The 13,371-nt window shown below is 46.5% G+C and overlaps 1 protein-coding gene across 1 annotated transcript; it reads right to left on the reverse strand.

Annotated features, from left to right (window-relative positions):
* Positions 1–3,254: 3,254 nt before the first annotated feature.
* RIBC2 (RIB43A domain with coiled-coils 2) lies at positions 3,255–13,359 on the reverse strand. The gene is made up of 7 exons (XM_072145310.1): positions 13,152–13,359; positions 10,924–11,005; positions 9,293–9,637; positions 9,088–9,206; positions 6,843–7,070; positions 6,595–6,761; positions 3,255–3,631 (listed from the first exon to the last, which is right to left on the reverse strand). The coding sequence occupies exons 1-7, from the start codon at positions 13,266–13,268 to the stop codon at positions 3,550–3,552; spliced, it is 1,140 nt and encodes a 379-aa protein (XP_072001411.1). The 5' UTR covers positions 13,269–13,359; the 3' UTR covers positions 3,255–3,549.
* Between the last annotated feature and the right edge of the window lie 12 nt (positions 13,360–13,371).

A 13,371-nucleotide genomic window follows, 5' to 3' on the forward strand; every position in this document is an offset into this window, starting at 1 on the left:
TCACTGTGTGTATTATCCCTGTACTGTGACATCACTGTGTGTATTATCTCTGTACTGTGACATCACTGTGTGTATTATCCCTGTACTGTGACATCACTGTGAGATTCTCCTGTCCTCACGGTCCAGAGATGATTTCTCCATTCATAGCAGTGACAGTACACTACTAGAGCGGATCTTCTGGTGGAGCAGTGTATAGGTTGATGTTCTAGGACTGTGATCTCCGGGATTATTGTAAGGTTTTCCGCTGATGTAGTAATTTAGGTATTTGGAGCGCTGTACGTTTTATGATGCGATTTATATGGAGATGAATGTCACATGTCCAGGAGCTCGGAGGGTAAAGAGTAAAATAAGACAATCCTTATATTCACATATAAAGTCTTCTAAAAAAAAAAATCTATTCTCGTTTTGTGTATACAGCTCCACTGCTGGCCAATGTATCTATTTATAAATAAAAATCCATGCCCGATTGTGTATATCACATTATATTTATAAAATCACCTCCCGTTTTAAGTTTACAGCTCCAGTGCTGGCCTATGTGTCATTTTAGGATTCAAAGTCCACTGCCGTTTTGTGTATACAGCTCCACCGCTGGCTTATGTATCTCAGGATGAGTATAAATCCACTCCCATTTTGTATATACAGTTCCAATGCTGGACTACGTACCACTGTATGATTAGAAGTCCAATGCCGTTTTGTGTATACAGCTCCACTGCTGGCCTATGCATCTCTGGATGTCTAATAATCTAATCCAGTTTTGTGTATACAGCTCCAATGCTGGACTATATATCACATTATTGGGGCAGATTTACTTACCCGGCCCATTCGCGATCCAACGGCGCCTTCTCTGCGCTGGATTCGGGTCCGGCCGGGATTTATTAAGGTAGTTCCTCCGCCGTCTTCCAGGTGGCGCTGCTGCTCTGAAGTCCCCGGAACGCACTGGAGTTCACCGAGCCGGGCTGAGTGAAGGTAAGTGCAAGCTCCGCGACAGATTTCTTGTTTTAAATGCGGCGGTTTTTCCGAATCCATCGGGTTTTCGTTCGGCCACGCCCCCCGATTTCCATCGCGTGCATGCCAGCGCCGATGCGCCACAATCCGATCGCGTGCGCCAGAATCCCGGGGCAATTCAGGGGAAATCGGCGCAAATCGGAAATATTCGGGTAACACGTCGGGAAAACGCGAATCGGGCCCTTAGTAAATGTATCTATGTACCCTATATAATCAGAAATCCCCACTCGTTTGTGTACACAGCCTGAATGATGGTCCATGTGTCACCGTAGGATTCACAATCCACTGCCGTTTTGGGTATACAGCCCAAAAGCTGAACTATATATTACATTCTGATTTAAAATCCACGACTGTTCTGTCTATAGAGCGCCTACACTGACCTATATATCTCGACAGGATTAGAAATGGGGGGGGGGTATATGGGAGTCAAAAATCAAATTGATGACATCATGGCCCCTTTTGCTTCCATTCTTTCCTTTGTCCATGCTTTACACTGCAGCTGTCCCATCAGAACTGCTACTTGGCTCACTAGATAATGTTAGCCTAGAGAGAGTATACTGTTATCTTCATTTCAGTTGGAAGGGGGCGGGGCATGAAGAATTCAAACTCCACCAATGAATAGAATCCCTTGCCCTGCAATGGGCACAGTGTTCCTTTACGCAATCCTCATAGAAAGAGTTAAAATAAAGTCTGTTTTTGTCCGAACAGGATAAAAATATTTACTCACCGGCTGAGTGACCCAGTTTCAATCCGAAAAATATGTTTGTAATCCTGTTCGGCATGTAATGTCTGACAAAGGATCAAAGCCACGCTAGTTGTCATCCGCCATCATCCTGATTAGACCCCGCTGATCTCTGGCCCAATACCGAGAGATGACTTACAAGAAACCAGTGGGAGCCTGATGAGAAGCCCGCAGTCTGAAGACACAAAAACAACCGGGCTCTGAGTATATTTGTCTTCTTCTAGAAGGGGGCCGTTCTGAAGTGGGGTCACACACCAGGGTTAGCCGTAGGATTGCTGATCAAATATACCTCACTATAATGTGACCTCACTACTGCAGCCTCTGTGGGCTACGTGGTGGATGATGTGTCTATCAATGGGCGTGTTTAACTCTGATGTGTCTGTCTACGACTAAATAAATCAAAAAGGGGCGTGTCTATCTCTGTATGAGTCCCAGGAGCCTGTCTATCTCTGCATGAGTCCCAGGAGCCTGTCTATCTCTGCATGAGTCCCAGGAGCCTGTCTATCTCTGCATGAGTCCCAGGAGCCTGTCTATCTCTGAGGGTGCATTCAGTTTTTATTAACAGTTTTTGAAGCTAAAACCAGGTGTGGATCATACATTGGATTAAGGGGTGAAAACATATCATTGAGAGGTGCCACTCCTCATCTTTTTTCATTTTATTCTTGGTATGGACATTGAAAACTGCATCTGTCTGTGAATGAGTCTAAGGGATGTGTCTATTGCTGAATGAGTCTTAGGGGCGTGTCTATCTCTAAATGAGTCTAAGGGGTGTGCCTGTTAATAAGCCTAAGGACATGTCTATATCTAAGAGTCTAAGAGGCGTGATTATCTCTGAATGAGTCTCAGGGGCGTGCCTATGAATAGTTATAAGAGGCATGTCTGCCTCTAAATAAGTCCAAGGGGTGTGTCTATCTCTGAAAGAGTCACATGGGAGTGCCAGACTCGGAGTGAGCCTGAGGGACATCTCTGTTTCTAAAGGATAAGGATCCGTCTTCATTTGTAATGTGGCTTGTGTTATCAATGGTAGTCAGAGTGGCTGATGCACATGAGTAATCCCCACTGAACAAGAATGTAGTAATTTGGAGTATTTCTAGCCCATTGGGGGTCATTTACTAAGGGCCCGAATCGCGTTTCTCCGTCGGGTTACCCGAATTTTACCGTTTGGCTTGTGGCTACAGTGACCATGTGACTGCTGGACCAAGGAACTGTAAATATCCAAGATAGACTTTGCTACAAGTTTTCATGATAATCTATTGTTTTATGTCTATATTTCTGTCACCATGGTAACAGACTACAAACAAAGACTGTGTAGTCTGATCCTGCAGTCATTTTGCTTTCACCTATTAACTTTCTGAACGTTGAGGAGTATCATAGGGTAAAAACGCAAGGTAGTCGTAGTCTGTTACCATGATGACGCATAGGACCATTCGCGCAAAACAATAAGATTTTTTTTTTTGGTGCAAATTTGCTTATTTTTTCTATTTTTTTTACACACGTGAACGATAAAGACAAAGGTGGAACGACCCTTTAATAAACCGATAAAATAAACATCTACGACACAAAAGAGACATGAAAAATGAACTAAATGTGCGATTTCCACTATGCACAACTTCACACCCCGCCCTAGAAGTGTCCGGAACAATATGACAGACACATGGAGGAGACGTTCTCAGCATTTGGTTCACATCTGGAAGAGAGAAATACAGAAAACACATGTCTGCAGGAGAGCTGCGGCACACGGCCCCCCCTCGCCAAAGACAGCGATTTCTACAAAGTTTTTGTATATGGAGGCCAAGACGTGTTCATCGACTGGTCGTGTTGAATTGTTCAAAGTATTTATCGGTCGGAGCGTTGGAAAAAACTTCTTGGTCCAGGTAATTCTTCCTGGAAATAAGAGAGATGATATATATATATATATATATATATATATATATCAGTATACATACATACATACAGTATATGATTATTAGTGCTGTCACCAATCACATTCTAGAACATATGGATGTCAGGGATGGGGGCTCTCCTGCCAGGATTCACTCGCACACAGCTCTGCTGCAACCACGCACTCGCGCACAGCTCTGCTGCAACCACGCACTCGCGCACAGCTCTGCTGCAACCACGCACTCGCGCACAGCTCTGCTGCAACCACGCACTCGCGCACAGCTCTGCTGCAACCACGCACTCGCGCACAGCTGTACTACATCCATTTACTCACACACATATCTGCTACATCCATTTACTCACACACATCTTTGCTACATCCATTTACTCACACACATCTTTGCTACATCCATTTACTCACACACATCTTTGCTACATCCATTTACTCCCACACATCTTTGCTACATCCATTTACTCACACACATCTTTGCTACATCCATTTACTCACACACATCTTTGCTACATCCATTTACTCACACACAGCTCTGCTGCACCCATACACTCACACACATCTCTGCTGCAACCATACACTCACACACATCTCTGCTGCAACCATACACTCACACACATCTATGCTGCAACCATACACTCACACACATCTCTGCTGCAACCATACACTCACACATCTCTGCTGCAACCATACACTCACACACATCTCTGCTGCAACCATACACTCACACACATCTCTGCTGCAACCATACACTCACACACAGCTCTGCTACATCCATTCACTCACACACATCTTTGCTACATCCATTTATTCCCAGACAGTTCTGCTACATCCATTTACTCACACAGCCCTGCTACATCCATTCACTCACATGCAGCTCTGTTACATCCATTTGCTCGCACACATTTCTGCTACATTCATTCACTCGCACACAGCTCTGATGCAACCATACACTTACACACAGCTCTGCTACATCCATTTACTCACACACAGCTCTGCTACATCCATTTATTCTCACGCAGCTGTTACATCCATTCAGTCCCATGCCTCTGACATCACCCTAGGTCCTGCAGTAAAACACATGTCGGCAGGGAGAAGAGAGCAGTGCGGAGGCTCTCCTCTCTTAGAGATCGGATGAAACGCTTTGTCAGCACTTCACCCAATCTCCAGTACTGCGGTCAGGAGGGTCGGGCAGTGTGGGATCCTCCTGACCTTTGGACTGTTAGATGCCGTCACTTTTTAGCACGTTTTTTTTCTGGTATGTGCATGTTACAGCACGCGTGTGCAGCCACGGCAAAGACTTTGTGCCTAGAACTAAAGCGGAGGAAGACTTGGATGAAGGGTTCAGGAGAAATTCCAGGAGATCACCCATCCGCGGCCTCCAGCAGCCTCCGGTGTGACATCCATCCCTAGCACCCCCCAGCAGCCTCCGGTGTGACATCCATCCCTAGCACCCCGCGCCGTATGTTACTAGGAGTCATTTGTAACGCCGCACGTTTCTATGAGGTCACCGTAAAAAACTGAAACATGTTTTACTAGAAGTTTTCTATTAAACTGACACCTAATTCGAGGAAGTTCATCCAAAATATTACATGTAACGTGGAAGCCAGAAAGTCAAGAAGTCCAATATTTTCTAAAGAACCAAGTGAATACTTTCTTTTTTTTGGTTCACTCCATTATAAATAGTAGAAAAAGTAAAAATTTCCCTTTAAAAAAAAAAGTCTTGATTAGAAACTGTATACACATTGGGGCTCATTTAGGGCTCCACGGCCGCACTTTTGTGGGTTTCCCGAATTTTTACCGGTATGTGCCGAATTACGCCGGGATTTTGGCACACGCGATCGGACTTCGGCGCAATCACGTCAGAAATCGGGGGGCGTGGAGGTCGGACAACCCGACGGATTCGGAAAAAACGCGGAAAAAGTGCCGGGATTTTGGCGCACGTGATCGGATTTTGGGGCAATCGCGCCGGCTTTCAGGCGGCATAAATCGGGGAGCGTGGCCTTCAGACAACCCGACGGATTTGGAAAAACTGCAGAATTTAAAAAACAAAAAGTGTCGCAAGATCAGCACTCACATGCACCGGGAAGAAGAAGGTGAACTCTGGCGGACCTCGGCGCAGCAGCGACACCTACTGGATATCGGGCACACGGACCTTAGTGAATCCCGGCAGAACCCGAATCCTTGTCGGAGAACGCGCCGCTGGATCGTGACTGGACCGGGTAAGTAAATGAGCCCCAATGACTTTAAACGCAACTCCATGGAGACAGACTACAAACAAACCTTGTGTAGTCAGATACAGCTGTACTTCTCAAGATAATAGCCCTGACACGGTAGGTGTGTTTGAAGTCTGTCACCATGGGAACTCATAGGTCTGGATTGGAGCTGTGAACCCAAAACGGTAGGGCGGCACGGTGGCTGAGTGAGTAGCACTTCTGCCTTGCAGCGCTGTGGTCCTGGGTTCGAATCCCACCCAGGTCAACATCTGAGTTTGTATGTTCTCTCCGTGTTTGCGTGGGTGTCCTCCGGTTTCCTCCCACAATCCAAAACATACTATTAGGTTGTAGATTGTGAGCCCCATATGGACAGGGACTGATTTGGCATGCTTTGTGCAGCGCTGCGTAATATGTGTGCGCTATATAAATAAAGAATTATTATTATTAATGGTAGGAGGTTTACTAGGTTTAGGGAGACTACCCTCAGCGTTGCTGTTGCTCTACAGTACACCAGACACTCTCACAATCAGACTATTGCTGCGCTCTACGGCGCTGTACATTTTATAGTGGTTGGATTTGATATTGCAGGTAAGCTCCATTTATTTTAAATAGGACGGAGCTAAAACTAGGTCGTATCATGATGGACTTCATCGTCCCGAGAAAGTGAGGTGGAGTTGATGGAACGGTAGTCAAGACACCCCACAGTGTAAGATGGGTGACCTATCCCCTTTACTACTCACTGGGCTCTGTGGGCCTGTGCCAGCTGCTGGTTGACGTGATCCTGAGCCTTGCGTAACTCGCGTTCTTGGCGTTTTTGCTGCCGCTCCAGGAGGATCATGGCGCGGGCCTCCTGGACTCTCTTCTTATCCCACTCTGCTTGTCTCCGTCTTTCTTCCTCCAGTTGCCTCTGCCGGAGAGAGAATGGATAATTGGGATGTGAAGCTTACACCTCCCGACTGCCCCCGGTCACCCATAGAGACCAACCTACCGTCTTCTCCTGTATCTGCTGCTGCTGGACATCCATGACCTCCTTCAGCTGCTGCGGGGACATCCCCTTCCAGCGATCGGGTACCACGCGGTGAGGGCCAAAAGCGCTGGTGGCCTGAGCGGGGTCTTCAGAGAGAAGGTCTCCTCCGGTGTTGTTGAGGATCTCCACAGAATTGTCTTCTTGTTCCAGTTGCTTTTGTAGCTTTTTCCTTTCTAGAGACTCTTCGGCCTGTTTATATGTGACACATTATATGTGTGTCGTAATATTACATTATATGTACATAGTGTCGGGAGAACGCATTGTCCAGACATGAAGCAGGGACCGCATAGATTATATAGAATGTGAAGGCGGAGTCAGACTACAAAGTGAATGTGTGTAGTCAGTAACCATACATCTTCATCAGAACTGTGTACAGGGAACGTGATGCTATTTGTGATCAAATTTATAAAAGTTATCCAGACATAAAGTAGGGACCACATAGAATATGAAGGCGGAGTCAGACTACAAAGTGATTGTGTGCAGTCAGTAGCGATACATCTTCATCGGAGCGGTGTATAGAGAACATAACACTATTTATGATTGAATTTATTATGCATGAAGCAAGGGTCACATAGATTAGAATATGAAGGCGGAGTCAGACTACAAAGTGCGTGCGTGTAGTGTGTAAGCATAGCTCTGCATAGAAGCTGTGTACAGGGAACATAGTGATATTAATATTCAAATGTATAAAGTTATTCATACATGAAGCAGGGGCCACATAGATTAGCGTTTGAAGGCGGAGTCAGACTACAACAAGAATTTGTGTAGTCTGTAACCATAAATCTTACAAGTTTTGATATATTAAATCATATATCATTATAAAGTATGTTGCAGAAAATCCCACCCCAGGGGAGAGATCATCCATGACCTGGATTCCTCCACAATCCTAATGGCTCTGACCACTTCCATGGAGCCCCGAGTAACATAGGGGGGGGGGGGGGGGCGCCGATTTCAAAGCCATCACATGATTAATCTGTGTCTATAAGGAATCGATTTCCTGACTCAGCTACAATAACGGAGTCAACTCCCTGTAACGTCCAGGAGAGGAGATTCCTGGATCATTAGCCGGGAGGATGGATGGCCGACAATTACCTGGGAATGTTTCCATGGAATTACAGCTCTATGGCAGGTAATGGGCATGCTGAAACACTTAGCGTTTATGATGAGCTGAGGACCGCATGGCATTCTGGGAGACGTCTGCACAGTGAGGACCCAGGCGGAGGCCGTAGAGGGACACGTAGGTGGGTGGTCCGCTCTGTGCCCCACGGCAGTACACGGAGGGTCCTCCACGACCAGGAAGTAGCTGTACTCCATCCAGTATTAGCCACTGAACAGGGCACAGTATACAATGTTACATACACAATGCCCAAGTGGATGCCAAGAGTTAGCTGCAGTGTGCCCACCATGCCAGCCTGGTGGTATCGTGTTTGAGTACCCTATAAGCCTGATTGTCTGCAGTGCCAGCCTCAATGATTGGTAACAAGGCCCCCAGTGCCAGTCACTATTCTTTTACCGTAATCGACAACGCCACTGGTGCCAACTACAGTCATCTTAGAGATACCCACAATGCCCACAGCTGAGGCCACAGAACCGAGAGAGTCAACCCAGTGCCCGCCACAATCTCCACAGCTGAAGCCACAGAACGGGAGACTCAACCTAATGCCCGCTACGATGCCCACAGCTGAAGCCACAGAACCGAGAGAGTCAACCCAGTGCCCACTACGAATCCCACAGCTGAGGCCACAGAACTGGGAGAGTCAATCCACTGCCCGCCACGATGCCCACAGCTGAGGCCACAGAACGGGAGAGTCAATTGATGCCCGCTACGATGCCAAAAGCTGAGGACACAGAACCGGGAGAGTCAACCCAATGCCCACGGCTAAGGCCACAGAAACGGGAGAGTAAACCCAGTGCCTGCTACAATGCCCACAGCTGAGGCCACAAAACTGGGAGAGTCAACCCAGTGCCCCCTACGATGCCTGAAACTGAGGCCACAGAACTGAGAGAGTCAACCAAGTGCCCACTATGATGCCCACAGCTGAGGCCACAGAACCAGGAGAGTCAACCCACTGCCCACTACAATGGCCAAAGTTGAATCCACAGAACCAGAGGTGTAGACCCCAGTGTCCGCCACAATTCCTACAGCTGAAGCCACAGAACCAGCAGAGGAAACCCAATACCCGCTATGATGCCCACCGTGTGGTACCTGAGCTCTGTTGAACTCTTTGGTGTAGACGCAGATCTCTCTCCTGGCCTGCTCCTCCAGTTTCTGTAACTCCATCGCTTTCTTGTCGAGTTCCACTCTCGTTTTGTCATAGAGGCTTTCTATGGGTGATACGATGGGGATCACGCGTGTGCCATGTGGTCTAATAGGGTGGCATCATGGTGGCACAGGACAAGCGTCTACCCACCTGCGCTCCTCCTGTCCTCCAGGGCTTTGGCCAGCTCCTGCTGCTGCTGTAGGGACCATCCCCGCAGCTGCTCTTGTTGCCGCCTGCGCCGCTCCCTCTCGGTCAGATCCTCCCCCATCAGTCGCTGGACCCCGGATACGCTGCAGCGGGGGTCATCATCCGATACGCGTGGTGGGAGGTCTTTCTTTAAGGCCAGGGGGTCGGACAGGTCGTATTCCCGACGGTCCTCCTTCTTCTGGAACTGCAGTCTGAACTCATCGATGGCCTTGTTCAGGTTTCGGATGTCGTCCTGTTGGCGCTGGTCCAATAAGCAGAGGATTTGGTCATTTTGCACCATCTGAGTGTCTGTGAATAGAAAAGACATGTTTCTACTGCTCCACCTAAAGGGGGCGCTATGCTGGTACTGTGCCCTTACACTACACCATTCAGGGAAGGGATAGCCCCTGGCTGGGTAACACACCTTTGTGTAGGTAGTAAGTAGCAGCAGGATTTAAATTCAAAGATTGCACTGGAGATTTGTCCTCACACTGCTGTGCTCTGTGATCTCTGCAGCCAGTGTCAGCTATTGTCCCTGGAGAGATGCGTAACTGTACCTTTATGTATGTTGTTAGTAGCAGCAGCAGGACTGTGAAATATGGGTTTATACTCCAGGGTTATAATTGGGAGAATGTGTCCTCACACTGCTGTGCCTTGAGCTCTCTGCAGCCAGAGGTAGGTATTGTCCCTGGAGAAATGTGTAATAGTACCTTTATGTATGTTGTTAGTAGCAGCAGCAGGACTGTAAAATATGGATTTATATTCCAGGGTTGTAATTAGGGACATTTGTCCTCACACTGCTGTGCCCTGAGCTCCCTGCAGCCAGTGTCAGGTATTGTCCCTGGAGAAATGTGTAATATTACCTTTATGTATGTTGTTAGTAGCAAAAGCAGGACTGTGAAATATGGATTTATATTCAAGGGTTGTAATTGGGGGCATGAGTCCTCACACTGCTGTGCCCTGAGCTCTCTGCAGCCAGTGTCAGGTATTGTCCCTGGAGAAATGTGTAATAGTATTTTTACGTATGTTGTTAGTAGCAGCAGCAGGACTGTGATACATGGATTTATATTCCAGGGTTGTAATTGGGAGAATGTGTCCTCACACTGCTGTGCCCTGAGCTCTCTGCACTGAACTGCATCAAAGCACCTCCCCTCTGCTCAGAGAAACTGCTGTACCATTCAAGCAGAATCATGCAATATCTAAAAATATATAGGACATGGGATGTGTAGTGGCTCAATGCAGAGAGCCAAGAGCACAACAGTGCGAGGAAACTTCCCCAGTGTACTTAGAGAATCTACAATCCTGGAATTGACATCCATATTTCACAGTCCTGCTGCTACTAACAACATACACAAAGGTCAGATTACACATCTCACCAGGGACAATGCCTAACACTGGCTGCAGAGTACAGAGCACAGCAGTGTGAGGACATTCACCTAGTGCAATACTGGAATAGAAATTCCTATTTCACAGTCCTGCTCCTGATACGTCTGGTGGGACTTAGAGTTGCAATACCAGACTTAAACTGTAGACATGAGTGGCGCTGTTTCTAGCTATATGACAAGACTTATGAAGAGGTCACCACAAATATATACCGAATGCTTCCTGACGCTTATTCTCGATTTCTTTCTGGATCTGTTTGTCGTGTACTTGGACATCTAAGGCCTCCGTGTCCACCTGGGAATATAGAACAAGACGTACAGTATAGGAGGAGCGAGACGCCGTATACCAAGACACACAGGACTTATATATCACATGGTAAGACAACTGCCAATGATTACATACAGATCTCTACCGCCCTCTACTGCCAGTACACAGTAACACAGCTATGACACCTAATGTCCTCTAGAGGTCTCTATTATATTATACATTATATATTATCCCTGAACTGTGACATCACTGTGTGTATTATCCCTGTACTGTGACATCACTGTGTGTATTATCTCCTGTACTGTGACATCACTGTGTGTATTATCCCTGAACTGTGACATCACTGTGTGTATTATCCCTGTACTGTGACATCACTGTGTGTATTATCCCTGTACTGTGACATCACTGTGTGTGTTATCTCTGTACTGTGACATCACTGTGTGTATTATCCCTGTACTGTGACATCACTGTGTGTATTATCCCCTGTACTGTGACATCACTGTGTGTATTATCCATGTACTGTGACATCACTGTGTGTATTATCCCTGTACTGTGACATCACTGTGTGTATTATCCCTGTACTGTGACATCACTGTGTGTATTATCCCTGTACTGTGACATCACTGTGTGTATTATCCCTGTACTGTGACATCACTGTGTGTATTATCCCTGTACTGTGACATCGCTGTGTGTATTATCCCTGTACTGTGACATCACTGTGTGTATTATCCCTGAACTGTGACATCACTGTGTGTATTATCCCTGTACTGTGACATCACTGTGTGTATTATCTCCTGTACTGTGACATCACTGTGTGTATTATCCCTGAACTGTGACATCACTGTGTGTATTATCCCTGTACTGTGACATCACTGTGTGTATTATCCCTGTACTGTGACATCACTGTGTGTGTTATCTCTGTACTGTGACATCACTGTGTGTATTATCCCTGTACTGTGACATCACTGTGTGTATTATCCCCTGTACTGTGACATCACTGTGTGTATTATCCATGTACTGTGACATCACTGTGTGTATTATCCCTGTACTGTGACATCACTGTGTGTATTATCCCTGTACTGTGACATCACTGTGTGTATTATCCCTGTACTGTGACATCGCTGTGTGTATTATCCCTGTACTGTGACATCGCTGTGTGTATTATCCCTGTACTGTGACATCGCTGTGTGTATTATCCCTGTACTGTGACATCGCTGTGTGTATTATCCCTGTACTGTGACATCACTGTGTGTATTATCTCTGTACTGTGACATCACTGTGTGTATTATCTCTGTACTGTGACATCACTGTGTGTATTACCCCTGTACTGTGACATCACTGTGTGTATTATCCCTGTACTGTGACATCACTGTGTGTAATATCCCTGTACTGTGACACCACTGTGTGTATTATCTCTGTACTGTGACATCACTGTGTGTATTATCCCTGTACTGTGACATCACTGTGTGTATTATCCCTGTACTGTGACATCACTGTGTGTATTATCCCTGTACTGTGACACCACTGTGTGTATTATCTCTGTACTGTGACATCACTGTGTGTATTATCTCTGTACTGTGACATCACTGTGTGTATTATCTCTGTACTGTGACATCACTGTGTGTATGATCCCTGTACTGTGACATCACTGTGTGTATTATCCTGTACTGTGACATTACTGTGTGTATTATCCTGTACTGTGACATCACTGTGTGTATTATCCCTGTACTGTGACATCACTCTGTGTATTATTCCTGTACTGTGACATCACTGTGTGTATTATCTCTGTACTGTGACATCACTGTTATCTCTGTACTGTGACATCACTGTGTGTATTATCCCTGTACTGTGACGTCACTGTGTGTATTATCTCTGTACTGTGACATCACTGTGTGTATTATCCCTGTACTGTGACATCGCTGTGTGTATTATCCCTGTACTGTGACATCACTGTGTGTATTATCCCTGTACTGTGACATCACTGTGTGTATTATCCCTGTACTGTGACATCACTGTGTGTATTATCCCTGTACTGTGTGTATTATCCCTGTACTGTGACATCACTGTGTGTATTATCCCTGTACTGTGACATCACTGTGTGTATTATCCTTGTACTGTGACATCACTGTGTGTATTATCCCTGTACTGTGACATCACTGTGTATGATGATTACCCCGATAGTCCTGGTTCTGGTGTCATACACCCGGTTCTTCCTCTCCTCTTCCCCGTGCCTCCTCCTCTCCCGGGCCGCGCTCTCCTGCAGGTCCCGGCTCCGGTCCATCTTGTACATGGTGTCGGCTCCTCAGTAGCATCACGTTGCCAGGACTCTGTTTCTAGGAGACGGCAACATCCGGCTACTTCTCTCACGCATGCGCGCTGCGCTGACTAGGTTA

Source organism: Engystomops pustulosus, chromosome 4, assembly GCF_040894005.1.
Source record: "Engystomops pustulosus chromosome 4, aEngPut4.maternal, whole genome shotgun sequence".
Taxonomy (NCBI): Eukaryota; Metazoa; Chordata; class Amphibia; order Anura; family Leptodactylidae; genus Engystomops; species Engystomops pustulosus.